This window comes from Callorhinchus milii, unplaced genomic scaffold, assembly GCF_018977255.1.
Source record: "Callorhinchus milii isolate IMCB2004 unplaced genomic scaffold, IMCB_Cmil_1.0 Scaffold5, whole genome shotgun sequence".
Classification (NCBI taxonomy): domain Eukaryota; kingdom Metazoa; phylum Chordata; class Chondrichthyes; order Chimaeriformes; family Callorhinchidae; genus Callorhinchus; species Callorhinchus milii.
Window position 1 is genome coordinate 43575916 of NW_024704746.1, and position 16150 is coordinate 43592065.

The 16150-nt window shown below is 42.4% G+C and overlaps 1 protein-coding gene across 16 annotated transcripts in view; it reads left to right on the plus strand.

Annotated features, from left to right (window-relative positions):
• The window catches only part of nrcama (neuronal cell adhesion molecule a), a 174947-nt gene extending 160183 nt beyond the window's left edge, over positions 1 to 14764 (plus strand). For 10 of the 16 annotated variants that reach the window (XM_042335660.1, XM_042335664.1, XM_042335668.1 and 7 more), the window contains 4 exons: positions 2407 to 2538; positions 4159 to 4237; positions 11686 to 11697; positions 12555 to 14764. In XM_042335660.1, the coding sequence (XP_042191594.1) occupies positions 2407 to 2538; positions 4159 to 4237; positions 11686 to 11697; positions 12555 to 12789 (458 nt within the window). In that variant the 3' untranslated portion in view covers positions 12790 to 14764. The remainder of the gene's footprint in view (positions 1 to 2406; positions 2539 to 4158; positions 4238 to 11685; positions 11698 to 12554) is intronic. The other 6 variants (XM_042335662.1, XM_042335673.1, XM_042335669.1 and 3 more) reach the window with 1 other exon arrangement.
• The last annotated feature ends 1386 nt before the right edge of the window (positions 14765 to 16150 follow it).

Here is a 16150-nt window from a genome sequence, read left to right on the forward strand (position 1 = left end):
TGTGCTGGTCATACGTATTGCAGAGGCAGCCTGTCATTGGAAGCTCAAAAACCAAAATCTCTCCCAAATTTTGTAAGACAAAATTATGTTTTAAAGAACATAACAGTGTGATACATGTTACTCTCACACAGGACAGGACCCAGGAACTGGGCACTCACCTCAAGAAACCACCTCGGGCAGTGTGGTGTGTTCCAGGATGGGAAAAGGAAATGGAGATGGAAGCAAATTCCAAAAATTGAGCCATAGAAACAAAAAGAATACTGTGCTTCACACCCTTTCACTGGCTTTCATTCCACATGTTCATATGAATTGGATGTGCTAAAATCTTGTGAACAGCCATTTCAGGTTTGATTCCATCTGTTGCTTGATGATTACCAGTCATCCAGGCACCAGCTTATACATTTATTGGACTGACGTGTTTTGTTTTATATAAAACTACTGAATATTCAAGTATTTGGTTCTTGAGGATGAAGGGTGTGGCCAGAGAAAGGGTAGAAATTCTGATTATGACAGTACCTTTGTTATACACATTGCAATTCAGGTCTTGTATTGTCCTTGTGGCGGCATTGCATGAGCTCTTGCAGAATGTGTGTGTGTGAGTGTTCCAGGTTGTACGTTAAAGGCAGCACAGTGGACGAGTTGCTGCTGGTGGTTTGTGCTTTTTTTTATGAATGGTAACAACAGTCAATGTTTCCAATTGTCAACTCACCTTTGACTTCAGCATATGCAAGTGCTCAGTTTGTGGAGCACATTAAAAGGCAATTATTTGCTGCGAGGAAATGGCATTTCTTGCTTTGCTTCTTATAAACGTGCTGCAGGATTTGGATGTTCTGTAGTTATAATCTGGCGGCTGTTTCAATTTTACTTCAAGTGCATGTCAACAGAATATTTCAGCAACTGTTCCTCTCGTTCCTCCTCCCATTCCCACCTTCAAATAGTGTTGAATACTTTCTCTTGAGTTTTTGATGACTTTCCATTACTTTTTATTTCTGGTCGAGGATGTCACATCTTCCCTTGATCTCATTACCAAATATCCTCCCTGTCGGCATTTTGCATTCATGTCTTTAGATTTCCTTGCAATTGAAAGGTTCATGTCTTCCTCTCCCTTTATTTATTTGCCCCGCCAATAGTTCAGCAGCATTTTCCCTTTCATCTCATGAAGGCATTTGACTCTTATTTTTCTTCCGCTGTGTTCAGTTTCATGGTTTCTCTGATGCTATCCTTCTTTAACTCACTTGAGGTCCCACAACTGCATATCTCCAGTGGGGGGGTCTGTGGATAGCAATGAGGAGTGTTAACCTGAGGTGATTTTCCCTTCCCAAATAAAGGCTAATTGTATGGGTAGAAATTCCACCTGGATCCAGATTTACTCTATTAATGTGGTGCTGTTTCAGAAGCTACAGAATTTGGCAAATTGTTCAATACTGTTTTAACATTGAAGCCCGTTTTCTGTAGTTCTTACAAGAAACTTCCAGGAAAAAAGCTTCAAAATTAAAGACTATATTTTATCATTTGATAAATTCTGGATGCTGTGAAATGGTACATTAATAATAATCCTTGCATTTGTTACAGCAGCTTTCATGTCAGGGTAACAACTCAAAGTGGATTTACTGTAATCTGTAAAGTGTGTATTTGTGTGTGAACGCCGCAGACAATTTGTGCACAGCATTGTCCCATGATCAGCCATGAAGTGAATGACCAGTTTTATTTGGCAAGGTTCCCAGGAAAAATTCCCTTCTCTTTTCAAATAGTGCTTTGGGATCTTTCACCCAATGAACAGGGAAATGGAACAACACCAAGGGCAATGCTGTGCACCCCCAGTACTGTACTGGAGTATCTGCCTCGTCTGCGAGCCAGGCTGACACCATCTGAGCCGGGCTAACACCAAAAATAGATGACATCTCGATCCAGGTGGAATTTCTACCCTGCAGTGACATTATTGCCAACCCTACTGTGATCATAAACTCAGGCATCAAAACTGCAATTAATGAAAGATTTTACATAAAATCTGATTGGTTTGATAATTCGACATGAACACTTTGGAAAAACAGTTGCTGTCGTCAAAGCCTTTGTACAGTTTTCCTGAGTTACAACTGCTGAAAATTACAAAGTGTTCACTGTTAAAATGTGGTCTAATCTGTGAAACAGGTTCACCATTTCAGTTTTTTCTAGCACAGGAAAAATGTAAGCTTGGATCTTTTGTAGATAATTTTTATGGTCCTTTTGTTAACGTTAATTAAGCACAACATTTTAAAATCATTATAACTATACAGTTAACAGGATTTAATCTTTGATTTAAGACAGAAAGGATTTCTGAGATTGGTTCAGTAGCTCCTTCAGGCAGTGGTAACTTCAAGCCACGTTTTAACTTGAGCTATTTTCTTTTTCTGATCAACAACGCAACAGCAATGGCTAGCCGGCAGGTCGATATTGCCACCCAGGGATGGTTCATTGGTTTAATGTGCGCCATCGCCCTTTTAATCCTGATCCTGTTGATCGTCTGCTTCATCAAAAGGAATAAAGGAGGAAAATATCCAGGTAAATGCACAATGTACCCCTGCACACTGTCCACTGTGCTAATACATTGCACACTGTCCCTGTGCTAACTTTCTGCTAACCTCCTGCACAGTGTCCCCATGCTAACCTCCTGCACAGTGTCCCAATGCTAACCTCCTGCACAGTGTCCCAATGCTAACCTTCTGTACAGTGTCCCAATGCTAACCTCCTGCACAGTGTCCCAATGCTAACCTCCTGCACAGTGTCCCAATGCTAACCTCCTGCACAGTGTCCCAATGCTAACCTTCTGCACAGTGTCCCAATGCTAACCTCCTGCACAGTGTCCCAATGCTAACCTGCACAGTGTCCCAATGCTAACCTCCTGCACAGTGTCCCAATGCTAACCTCCTGCACAGTGTCCCCATGCTAACCTCCTGCACAGTGTCCCCATGCTAACCTCCTGCACAGTGTCCCCATGCTAACCTCCTGCACAGTGTCCCCATGCTAAAACAGTTCACATTGTCCCCATGGCTAACATCCTGCTAATCTCCTGCACAGTGTCCCATGTTTTTTTTAAAAATTGATACAGTAAAGAATACATTTACACGCGCACCAAAAATTCCTGTTACAGAAAAGAAAAACGCTACACACACAATAACCAATGTAATATATACCTGACCTCCTTCTTGTAGTGGGACGGCACCTTTCCACATTCCCCCCAGGTGGAGGTGCCAAGGTGTACCCCCTACCTGTAGGTTCGGCTGCCCTTTATATACAGAACGTAGTTACACGGTGGGGTTAAACCCCTCTCTGCCACCCTTTGTCTATAGAATGGTGAGCCATAATTCCTCTCTCAGCCGTTCCCCCCTTTATGGGGGAGACACAGTCAGACATGAATCACATCATATTTGCACACATTGTCGGGTCATTGTTTAGGTACAACTGAGCACCTCTCATGTACCACAAACATGTATACATGCATTGTGCACAACTAGTCAGGGCGCCCTTGTGTTACATGGCGAGCTCCCCTTTGTACACCTCATGCGTATTTGGATTCGCTGTTTGGGAATGCTGTTATATTACATGTTGAGCTTCTTCCACTTAAACACAAGACATTGCCACACAACACAAAATACACAATACAATACACAGCAATCCAGCCCCATTGTGGTGGGAGGGCGCCCCTGCACAATCCTAACGCAGTCCCAGTGTTATTCTAGTGCACAGTGCGCCCATGCGAATCACCTGCACAGTGTCCCCATGACAGCATCTCATCCCTGAACGCACACTGAGATATCACCTTGATTTGCACACACTTTAAACGCTCACAGCAAATGTCATCTGCGTTCAGGCTCTTCTGCATTCTGTTAAGTGACTAAGATTCCTCTTATAGAACCACCAGAATCCCTGCAACAAAGGTTTAGTGAACAAAACAACACCAGAAAAGGATCAGCAAAAATATTTCAGATGCCTCTTGTTTGCCCAAAGTCTAAAACTGAGATCAATTTAGTAAAAAAAATGATTTCTGCTCCTGTTGGGTATCAATTAAGTTTTATAATTTGACGTTTGTATGAAAACTGGTATTGTTCTGGAGTGGGTGGGGATGGGGGGGAGAAACACAATGTCTAATTTATTTAAAAAATATATTTTTCCCATGTGCAGTGAAGGAGAAGGAGGATGCGCACGCAGACCCAGAGATTCAGCCGATGAAAGAGGATGATGGAGCTTTTGGTGAATACAGGTGAGGACTTGTCGTGCAGCCTATTGTCTGTGTCTCAATGTTGCCTGGCTGTAGACAGCAACCGGGCTGCACTCCCGTTTGCAGGCCTTGTTCAGCTATGAATTCCCTGTCCTCTTGACTGTGGCTCCGTATTTTAACAAAGCAATTTGAGACAAAATCATAACTTTTGTCCTTCCACAGTTAACTCTAAACATTGCTTTGTACAAAAAACAGATCCATGCCTCACAAACCTCACAAGAACCATTGGTTAAAATTGCTGATGCAGTTAAAGCTGCCCTACTGTTTAATATTCAGTACAGTTCAAAATCTACATGGCAATTTGTCTTCCCTCCTCCAACTCCAACTGCGAGGAGATGTTGGGTTTCATCGAGGGAATCTGTTCAGCTGTCTCTGCCCTCCCAACCGCCACACCCTCCACAACTTCGAACCTGTCTCCCCCGCCTCTCTCACCAACACTATAACCCGCATGAAGCCCACCTGCTCCCTTGACCCCATACCTACTCCTCTCCTTACCTCACAGCTCCACCTTCTCTCCCCTTTACTCTCAGACCTCATCAACCTATTCCTGTCAACTGGCACAGTTCTCGCCCTCCTAAATTCAGCTCTTATTACCCCTGTCCTAAAAAAAAACCTTCCCTGGACCCATCCCGGCTCACTAACTACCGCCCCATCTCCAACCTCCCTTTCCTTTCCAAGGTCCTTGAAAGAGTTATTGCTGCCCATCTTCATTCCTTTCTCTCCTGCCACTCCCTTTACGAATACCTTCAATCAGGTTTCCGTGTTGCCCGCAGTCCATTTGTCAGGTGACAAATGATATTCTGTCCATCTGTGTCTCCTCGATCTCTCTGCTGTCTTTGACACTGTGGATCCCTCTATCTTCCTCTACCGCCTCTCCTCTCACCTTAACTTTCAAGGTTCTGTCCTTGAATGTTTCAGATCCTATCTCTCACATAGACTCCAATTTGTCTCCACAATTGGCTTCTCCTCCAGCCTCCGCACCGTCTCGTGTGCTTATCCACTGGGCCCTATCCTCAGTCCTCCTCTTCAACCTGTACATGCTCCCTCTTGGTGACATCATCCGTAGACATGGGATCAACTTTCACATGTGCATATGCGGATGACAACCAACTCTATCTCTCTACCTCCACCCTCGACTCCAGGAGCACTGATGTCCTGACAGAATGTCTGTCAGATATCAAGTCCTGGATGAGAACCAACTTTCTACAATTGAATGTCAGCAAGATCGAGGCTCTCCTGATTGGCTTGCCACAGCGCCTCCGTATCTCAGGCTATGGCAGCATCAGCATCCAAAGATGCACACTCCACCTCACCAAGTCAGTCAGGAACCTAGGCGTCTTGTTCAACCATCAACCATCCTTTCTTTCCCACATCCGTGCCATGACCCGCTTTACCTTTGCCCACCTCCGCAACATTGCCCGACTCCGCCATTGCCATACCCCTCAAGCCACCAAAACCCTCATACATGCCTTCATTACAACCAGGCTCGACTATGCCAACACCCTGCTTGTCGGCCTTCCCAACTCTTCCCTCCACAACCTACAGATCATCCAGAACTCTACAGCTCATGTCCTCTTCCACATCAGGCTCCGTGACCCCATCAATCCCACCCTCGCCCGGCTCCACTAGCTCCTCATCCCTCAGAGGATCGAGTTCAAAATTCGTGGCCTTGCCCACTCCTACCTCTCCAAGCTGCTAACTGCTTATCAACCTGTCCGCCTTATCCTCTCGGCCTGCTCCATGTCCCCCGCCTGGCCTGCCCCACCATCGGCAGTCGGGCCTTCAGCCTCTCTGCCCCTCACTTTCTGGAACTCCATTCCACATTCCCTTCGCCTCGCTCCCTCCCTTGCCTCCTTCAAAGCACTCCTCAAGACCCTCCTCTTCGACCGTGCCTTCGGCCACCCTCCTACCATCTCTACCTTCCAATCTCACTGATCCCAAACCCCCCACCCCCACCCCGCCCAGTCCTAATCCCAGTATTGTATTATCAATCAACTGCTCACATCCTGCAGGTTGTAAATGATGTTTGATGTGAAATAGCTTCTTGGTGTACAGGTGTGTGTATGTGGTATACATGGGAGGACGTTGCAAATTAGTTAGATCAATGTCATATATACGTTGAAAAGGGCGAGAGGTTAGAAGGAGTTTCCACACATGAAGATTCTTAGAATTCTTAGATTCTTGTAATTTAATTCCACAGTAGAATCGTTCGAAATGGGAATTGGAGAAGTAGGTGAAAAGTTTTAAAAAATGAGGGATATGAAGAGATGAATTGTAAAAAAATTAGATTAAGTAGAAAAACACTGCAGGAGACATTCGAAGGGCTGAATGGCTTTCCTCTGTGTAGAAAATTCCTCTTTCTGTCATGTTGCCGGTGTGTTGTGCTCTAATGAATTGCAGTTTGTCTGAAACAAGATGAACTTGTGTTCCATGGTTTTGAACGATAAAAAAAAATATCCATTTGGCGAACAAGCCATATACTGAATGGGTTTAATTTTGGACTCAGATCGCTGATATCGGTGTGGAAACTCTGCAACTAAAGCAGTTTATTTTTGATCTTTCCACACTTCTGGGTACTGTTAAACCCTATCATTTGGAGAGGAAGTCTGAAATCTGGGGTCTACTGAGTAAGGAATCTTCTCGTGAAAATTCTGGGGGATTATAACTCTCTCTTCCCCCGGCATCCCAGTCGCTGACCTATTTATTGAGGTAGAATTCTTCGCCCTGTGTCCTGCCATTTGCCTGCTTCCACACACTCTTGTTTTTGTGAGCATCGGAGTTGCAATCAAAGTTGGTCTTTTTAATTTTGTTTAATGAGGCAGCATCTCTGGGGACCCAACTGTTCAACTGCTGTGATTGCATTATGAACCAATGAAGCTGAACAGCTTTAATGGGAGTCTGTGAAGAATGCAAAAGTTACAATGAAAGTTAAAGTACTGCATAAAAGTTATACCAGTGGCATATAAAGGTCAATGAAACTGATTTTACACATCAATGGAAACTGGTGCTGCCTAGGAATAGACACAGTATTTTGTGTTGTGGTGTGTAGGAAACAATATCATCTGCTCTATTACATGCAAAGTTAAAATTTCCTTTGCAACTAACACTGAACCTCTTCACCTATTGCCCCAATGACTGCAGCCCCATGAGAGGTGCATGTGATGCACAATAAAGCAGTCAATCAGCTTACCCTGAACGCATGTGAGGCCTAATAATTGGATCTGATTGCTGTAAGTGTGCCCCCTAGGGCCTGATTTGAATCGAGGATAAGCTGCCTCAAATTGGCGTGTTTTGTGCAGTATCAAGTGGATGCACCGGTTCCAGACAGCTGAGCACTACTTGCAATTTAGCCTCAAGAGGACAGTTCTATTGGTTTCCATTCCATTTCTACCCTTGGATACACCTTCATTTTTTAACGTTTCTTGCCGAAATCTTTAAACGTTTGATTGATCTTAAAGAAACATTCTTTCTTGGCAGGACTCACAAATTAAATCCCATATTATGGTGCAACCTCCAGCAAAATTCATCCTGTGTCAGTCTTGCTGCAGCAAATGAGATGAGCATTTGAACAACATTCAAGGAATTTCTTTACTTTTGTGACCAACTCCACCCCTTTGAATAAAAGAGTGGGGTGCGGGGGGATAGGGGGAAGAAACCTCTTGGAGCAGATTGCTTCCAGTGCCCTTGCGCTATCTAAACATTACATTGTGCTGCAGTGAGAAAGAAGACCATCAAAACTGTGCTAACCCAGACTTCTTCTCTGCACGTATTTTAAAATTTAAATATTGCACATCATCAATCAGAACCAGGTGAGCAGGGAACCTCAGGCGCTATTTGATCTTGACATCTTTCTTTTGTGGACCCAGGAAGAATTTTCCTTTCAATGAGTGGTTTGGTATGGCCGTTCCTCAATTGTTATCTTCACAAAAGTGGGGGAGCAGTGGTACCTCTTATTTTATTCATTTGAGAAAACGGTCAGATGAGAGAGAGTTAAGTCGAGGCCCTGTTTATTCATTTCATGTGGATGTTAAAAATCCCACATCACAATTCGAAAAGAGAAGGGAGTTTCTCCCAGTGTCCTGACCAATAACTCCCCAAATAAAATTGGTGTTCAGTCCATGACTGTTTGTGGGACATTTCTGTGTGAACATTGGCTGCTGAGTTCACACACAAAATCTTGTCAAATGTGGAGTGCCATAGGCCACAGAGCATGCGGCCCACTTCAGCATCAGGGAAATTGGTATCAGCAAATGAGCAGAGGAGAATGTCCGTACGGTGTTGCAAATGAGTGTGGAACAAAATTGTTTGTGAGCACTGCAAATAAGCGAACTTTAGAGGACGTGCTCACTGAAATAAAACCGACTCAGTGAAGTAAACACAAGCTGGTAAAGGATAGCACACCCACACCGGATTGATTCCATCCATATTGCACTTGACAACACAACTCTCGCTGGAGTGTGAAATGAAGACATAAAAATCAAAGAATTTGGGGATAACCCAGTGGTGCAGCGGATGGAACTGCAGCTTACAGACCAGGAACTTGTTGGTTCAAACCAAGATCTGCACTGAGTTTGCTTGACTCAGCTGGGGTTGCATGGGTAGGATAAATTGGCCCCATGTTTCCAGGTTAAGGGGAGTTCAAATCATCCAGTTTTACTGCTGCTAGCCCCTTCTCAGCACCCTCTGCAGGTTATACACAAGTGAAGAGAGAGGTCAGATTCGGCAGCGTGGCCCTCTAGACTTGAGTGACCTGCCGACAATGGTAACTTGGAAGGAGGACTTGAGGGCAACCAGTGCCTAAGGCAAGACCAGGAACAGAGACGTGTGGCAGTGGGAAGAAAATAAATTAGACCCTTTCTATTTTTTAAAAGAAGCATCTCCAACTTCAGGAATGCCCTGACGGAATCAATTAACTGTTGGGCCAGGTGACAATGTCACTTGTGTGGTGCTGAGAATCCAAACCATAATTTGGCACTTTTTTCCCACTTTTAAATGCTCTTTTCATTCACATTTTCATGCTCTGTTGTACTGCATTAGCTCTGTCCTTGCCCGCGTTTGTTTTTTCCATTCGGAACTAATTAGCTTAACTTAAATTGTGTATTGCAATACAGAGCACGATGTCAAAATCTAGAAATCGATCTTTACATCTCTGGAGCTGTTAATAAACATTCACATGAAAAATCCTGTAGCAAAAGTTGTCTGGACCCAGTTGGATTGCTAACCTTGTTACCAGCAATTTACTGTGCAGCCAGCTCCAAGCTAACTAGATTCAAATAACGGTCTCAGTCACATGCTGCTGAGGAAATGAGGAAAGCTGATTAGAAGAAGATTGTACAAGATTGCTGCAGGAACTGATCATCGTGTCTATTATTAATGTGCCTTTTTTATTATGAATAATGATTTGTATATAAAAAAATCTATATTGTAACAGGCTTTTCTGTTGGGATTGATTGCAGATTATCATGTCAGATGCGTGGCTCAGTAAATAACCCTATCACCCTATAATGGGACACAAGTGTCTGTGTCTATTAACTAGGTGTTTTTTTAGTGTTACCTCTCAAAAAGAATCCTTTGCAAATACAGTCAATACAACCCTTTGGAGTCAGTGGGGGAGTGTGTCGGGAAGAGAGGTGCAGCGTGAGGTATGACGCAGTTTGACCATATTACAGAATATTACGTACCTTCTAGTGAAACGTATTACATGTGAAATAACACTGGCACGTAATTGTGTAATTCCCGTGTTGTAAATGATAGTGGGGTAAGTTTCGTGAGGGAAGGGAGATGCCTACATTGTTTCTGCCTTTGTCTGACATATTTGCAGTCTTTGTTGTTTTCTCTCAACCTGTTGCTCAGCACACTTGCACAACACTATTCCTGTTACAAATGCACAAGGGCCTGTGTCTGAAAGAAACAGAGAGATTCTTGGTTCTTCTGCTGGTGGGGGGGTTAACCCTGATATGCGTTCTGATGAAGATTCACATGCCGAGTTTACCTACCTTTGACTTTGCAGATGCTGATTGACCTGCTGTGCATTTTAAGCTTCTCCTGTTTAGAATTATGACATTCTCAATTTCTTTTGTACATCTTTATTTTCTGTTACTCCTTGCGAAAAAACATCCCCCATACACGCTCCCCTTTGGACAAACTCAGCCACAGCCATGTCATGAATGTGTGACTATGTTCATCAGCACAGTAAGACATGCAATACACAAGACAAATGGAGCAAAATCAAGTTAAACGTCAGTAATATTGTTGCATTATAGTTGCGCAACTTGTTGGTTATCGCAGTCCTGGTGTTGTCAGTCGTGGACCTACAGAATAAAACACTGATAAACACATGAGAAATCTGGGATAGAGATCTACATGCTGATTTTTCAAGCTTGATGATCATTACCATGGAATTCATTATGCCCTCTGTAATGAGTTCCTCTGTTCCAAGAATTTCCTTTTAGTGAGTTGCTCACGGACTTTAGATGGCGTTTTAATCAATGTTTCTATCCAGAGCAGGGAATTAGTATTCAAGACTTTAATAGACCGTAATAGAGAACTCTCTTGAAGGAAAGATTGATTTGAGGAAACTGTCGTCATTTAATAACCATGAATCTTGTTTTTTTTTGTCTGAATATTGTTTTGCGCATTTTTCTTATTCTATGATTATTAGTTGTGTTTTGCCCTTTTTTAAAAACAATTCCAGCCTCTCATTTCTTGCTGGTACAGATCTGACAACAGCACAGCTTTCATCATTTTTTTCTTGTTCTGAGAGCCAGTGCAGACTCGATGGGCCAAATAGACTCCTTCTGTGCTGTAAATGTCTATGATTCTAATGAAGGCCATGTTGTCTGCATGTTAGGAGCTTGGGATGCTCTGATTTCTTTTCCCTTTCACTGCTACAGTGGAGTCCTGTGGCTTAGTCTGATTAGAGCACTCGCCTGACAAGCAAGAGGGCCTGGGTTCGATTACTGGGCAGGGTGAAACCTTAGGCAAGTTTGCCTACTCCACATGCCTCTGTTTATCTAGCAGTAAGTAGGAACCCAGTTTTAGTTGATTGGTGGATTGCTTTTCCAGGGGTAATAATCTCTTCAAAAAAAAATTGTTCACTTAATCCATGACTGTTTGTGGGGCACTGTTGTGCGCAATTGGCTGCCGCGTTTCACCCACAAAATATAACCAATTCACCTTACATTCTTTGAAGCGCTTTGAGACGTGATAAGGCACTATATCAAATGCAAAGATTATTACTGTTATTATTATTACAGGCTTATGGTGTCTTGCTATTAATCTAATAGCACTCTCGTATTAAACAAAAAAAGACTAAATTATCGAGTGTGTCGAATGTCAGAGAAATGCCCACGTGACAGCGAGCAGACTTTGCTGTTTCTTCTCAGACTATTTTCATTTGTTTCCTCTGCATTCTTTAATGGAAAATGTAGGTCTCTAGAAAGGTAAGACGGTGACCGAACCCCTGGCATGCACTCCACTAACACAAAATGACTTGAAATTCTACTGGATTTGCTTATCATTTTATGTAACAAGAATGAACTTGATCCAGAATGTTTCATTTCAGAGCATCTTCCATTTCTTCTGTGCTCCCAGTTTACCGCACTGCCTGATCCCTGAACCCACCTGACTAATATTCAATTAATATTATCCTTTTCCAGCACAAACATCTAAACTACATCCTCATATTTACTGGCTGACTGACTTATTGTGATGTTTCCATTTCTCCATTGACTGGTAGTTGAGGTTATTAGTGGTTCTGAGAGACCATAAAGTACTAAAATGCACATGTTGAAATCTTTCAGGAATCTGAGAATCATTGGAATGAAAAGTGGCCAGGAAGCAATGCTAATTGCATGGGTGTTTGCACCGAGCTGGAAAAGGATATTCCAAAAGGTGTTCCTTTGTGATGAGTGCACCTACCATCCTTTCTTTGATTGACATGGAATGGCTCCATCCACTGGTCACTTTAATTTCCCTGTTTCTTTTCAAACATGAAACGTTTTGAATTGGAGGTGCAGTCCCTCTGACAACGACTTCGGCAGAGTGTAAAATCTTACACTTCAGGTGTTGTGTGGCAACTCCCCCAACCCCCCCTTACATCCCTTCACAACTGACCTCCTGGGATGAAGTGAAGTATACCTTATTAGCCTGGTTATCCTAGTTAATGCAACGAGTCAAGTTTTGGTTATGCATACATCTGATGGTAACGCATTACTGTATATATTACCTCCAGAGATATTTGTTCATTGTGTTACGTCTTTAAAAGATATGCCGTATTAAATGCTGCCTTTCTTTCCAGCGACACAGAGGACCATAAACCACTCAAAGGCAGCAGGACGTCCTCAGATGGCACAGTGAAGAAAGGAGAGAGTGATGATAGTTTAGTTGACTACGGTGAAGGTGGGGAAGGACAGTTCAATGAGGATGGCTCTTTTATTGGACAGTACAGTGGAAAGAAGGAGAAAGAAGCAGTAGAAGGGAACGAAAGCTCAGAGGCTCCATCTCCCGTCAATGCCATGAACTCCTTTGTCTAAACAATGGAACTTGACATTCTTAAGACAACTACGTGTACCATCAATCATGCAGAGTTATCTATTTACACTTATCTCCAGACTTGTCATTACGTGCACGTTTTTAAACAAAACACATGATGGAAAGGTAGTGCCTAAATGTCCTGAGTGTATACAAAACAGTGAAAAATGTGGGTTTTCAAGTGTGCAACTAAAGCGAGAGAGAGATTGTGAATTATTGTAACTAATTTGAACATAAATTGTTTTCTTCTGTATATAGAGTTGAAGTTGGCACTTCGGTAGTTCTGTGATATGTTGGGTTCATTTTTGTCTCCTATTGGTTTGAGCTAACCTAGTGCATGAGAAGAACATGAATCTCACTGCACCTGAGATAGATCCGTGTATGCTGTGATGACAGTGGTCTGTATTATATCTGTTTATAAAGTGCACAGTACAGTAACTGAAAATGAAATGTTTTGTCGTCAGTGTTCTCTTGGTATTATATAGACCATCAATGTCTTGGACATTGTTGTGAAGATGGTAATCAACTTTTTGGATGTATAGCTGCCATTCATGTCTTTTTTTGCAAGACAACAAGGTGCTGGTTGTATCCAATTGCAGTGAAGGCTTCCAGTGACTGGAGATGGTCTGCCAACCGAGCCCCTGTTTGTAGAGTACTTTGTAGTTCCCCGTCTTTCAAAACAAAGAAGTAATATTTTAATTAGTTATTAATAAAGAAATGCGTCTTGCTGAAGAACAGGGCGTTCTCCTTAAACGCACTATTAGGCAAAATCGCACACCAACAGTATGAGTATGAGCACACAAACCTTTTAAGGCCTTACACACCTTTTGTAAATTAATCTATTGACAAACCACAAGCGTTTTAACACACAGCACCATGTATGACACTTAATCTAGCTGCTGCAATTTGTAATGCTATTATTTTCAGTCTTTTAAGATCCAAATTTTTAAAAGGGTTGGGGGTGGGAGGGAAATTTTCAGGAGTGGCCACTTTTCAATTTTTTGGAATGAAACGAGCAAAGCTATAATTTGGACTGATCTCTGAAACCTTTGCATAGTGACAGTCTCTAAACTGACAGACGAAAAAAATCAGAGTTACAACCGTAAGGTTGAAATGTTTTGAGGATAATTATTTTTAATTTTTTGTTCTGCTATTCTTCATAACTTGCATCAAGTTTAAGCTTTTTCGTTATTTGTAGATATTATGTTGTATTTTGTAAATATACTTTAACTTGTTGCAGATGCCACAGGCTTCTAGATTGTTGCAATGCAGCTCAACTTGTATTGTGTATGAAGTGATATTTAGCCAATGGAGTGCATGGTATTGACTTTGACAGTTTTCTTCACTGTTCTGCTGCAGATTCATAAAGCTGCATACTCACTGCCTGTGAGCGTTTTAGTGATCTATTTCTGACCAGCTTCAACATCTCAACAACTCACTTTGAATATCACGGTGTGCTCCTGAAATAACAGCTTATTGTGTGCGAGAAGCTATTTTTATACAGTGTTCGAAATTAACATCTATTTGCAAATTCTTTTTTTAAAAAAAAAGAAATGCTGAGTTGGGGGATGAGAAATTGTCCTCTGGGCCTCGGGAACTCACCCATAATAGTAAATCCAGTGAATCAGTTTTGGAACTGCATAATTTTTCACATCGTTCAGTAATTTGCTTACGTGGGAGCACTGTGACAAACGTTTTAAAAAAAAAGCTTAAATAAAAATCAGGATCCGTGCTGTTACCGTCAATAGCTCAAACTTGCTAATGCATTTTTAAGAGTGACTAACAGACTCATCAAGCAGTCTAAAGTTAATTTCGAACTCTGGTGATTGAGATGTACGATTTCTCTTTGCATGAGAGGGTATGTAGTCAAACCAGAGGATTTCTGCTGTACCTCACTGTTCTGTATCACCAATTAGGAGCTTACTGATTTTGTATAGGAAACAAACAAGTTGGAAATAAATGTGCTTTAGACTTTCACCAGTCATTGTATTTATTTATGTTTTTATTCCATACCTGAGAGACGATAAAGTAGAAATCCCCTCCTCTCTCCTACCCCCTATACTCACCCGCCCACCCACCCCTGGCTCGCCTCTCTCACTCACAAGCTGAACGCACTCAAAACCAGGACTAATGAAAAAATACAATATTTTTAAGTCTTTGAAGAGATTAACCACCAATCAGTCCATGACACTTATAATTGCTTCACAGGTAATTCATGCCAAATGCAGTGACTGTACACTCGCAGACCAAATGCGCCAGGCCAGCAGTCAGTACCGCATCCTACAGTGATGATGTGTTGTTCACCTTCAACTTGTTACATCACTGCTCATTTCCTGTCGAGAATTAAGATTGAGTAGACTGCCAGCCCAACATGGCTGCTGGCTGTGGTATAATGGGAAGTCATCAATGTATCCTAAAGCTATCACAGTGGAAAATTCAATAATTGACAGGTTAGTACTGAGCAGATAGGATGAAACTTTTTTTTTACAAATTTAAGTCATGGCGACCGGTGGATTCATTTTACAGGTATCAATAATGCACAGTTTATTCAATAATAACAACTTGCATTTATACAGCACCCCTCACTCAGGGTAGCGTTCCGGAGTGCTTGACAGTGGAGTAGCACGACACCGATCTGGGGATAGGGGGAGGTGACCACAGGCACGGTCGAATAGGATGGTCTTCAGGCGCAACCTGAAGACAGGGAAAGAAGGGGATAGGCGAAAGGAAAGAGGAGAGTGTTCCAGAGGTTCGGAGTGCAGTGGCTGAAAGCGTGGCCACCAATGATGGAAAGGAGGGCACAGGGGACCTGCAGAATGTGGAAGCCAGTCCAGCAGAGGCAGCTGTTTGTTGGTTGGGAGGTAAGCAGGTTGGAGAGGTAGGGAATTGCCAGGGCATGAAGGGATTCTTTACGCAAACTCAATTGTGCCACATATTTTAAAAACATTAATGGAGAGTCTTGGTTCAGTGGTTTTATTGCCGTGATAAATAATGTGTGATTCAAACCCGCAGACGTTTAACCGAAAATTACCTTGTTAAATATCTTTTCAAGCAATGGGCTAAATACATTGTTACAGAAAGTGTCAATGAAGTGCAAAGCTAATAGAACAATACAGTTGCTGCCTTTGAGAGGCATTCTCACCCTATGTCCTCTTATCCCTAAGTGGAGTGAATTTGTGTATCTGTTCTTATAATGTGATTTTGTCCTGACTGTAATGTACCTGTTGGTCTGTGTGTCAATGGAAACATTTTTATTTTAGCCAACTGTCCTGCGGTCTATCTGAAGTGAGCACTGAAAGGTCATCTGCCTTAAGAGAGTTGTCTCTGAGACCCAGAGGGTGCCCGGGTATCAGTTTTCCTGTC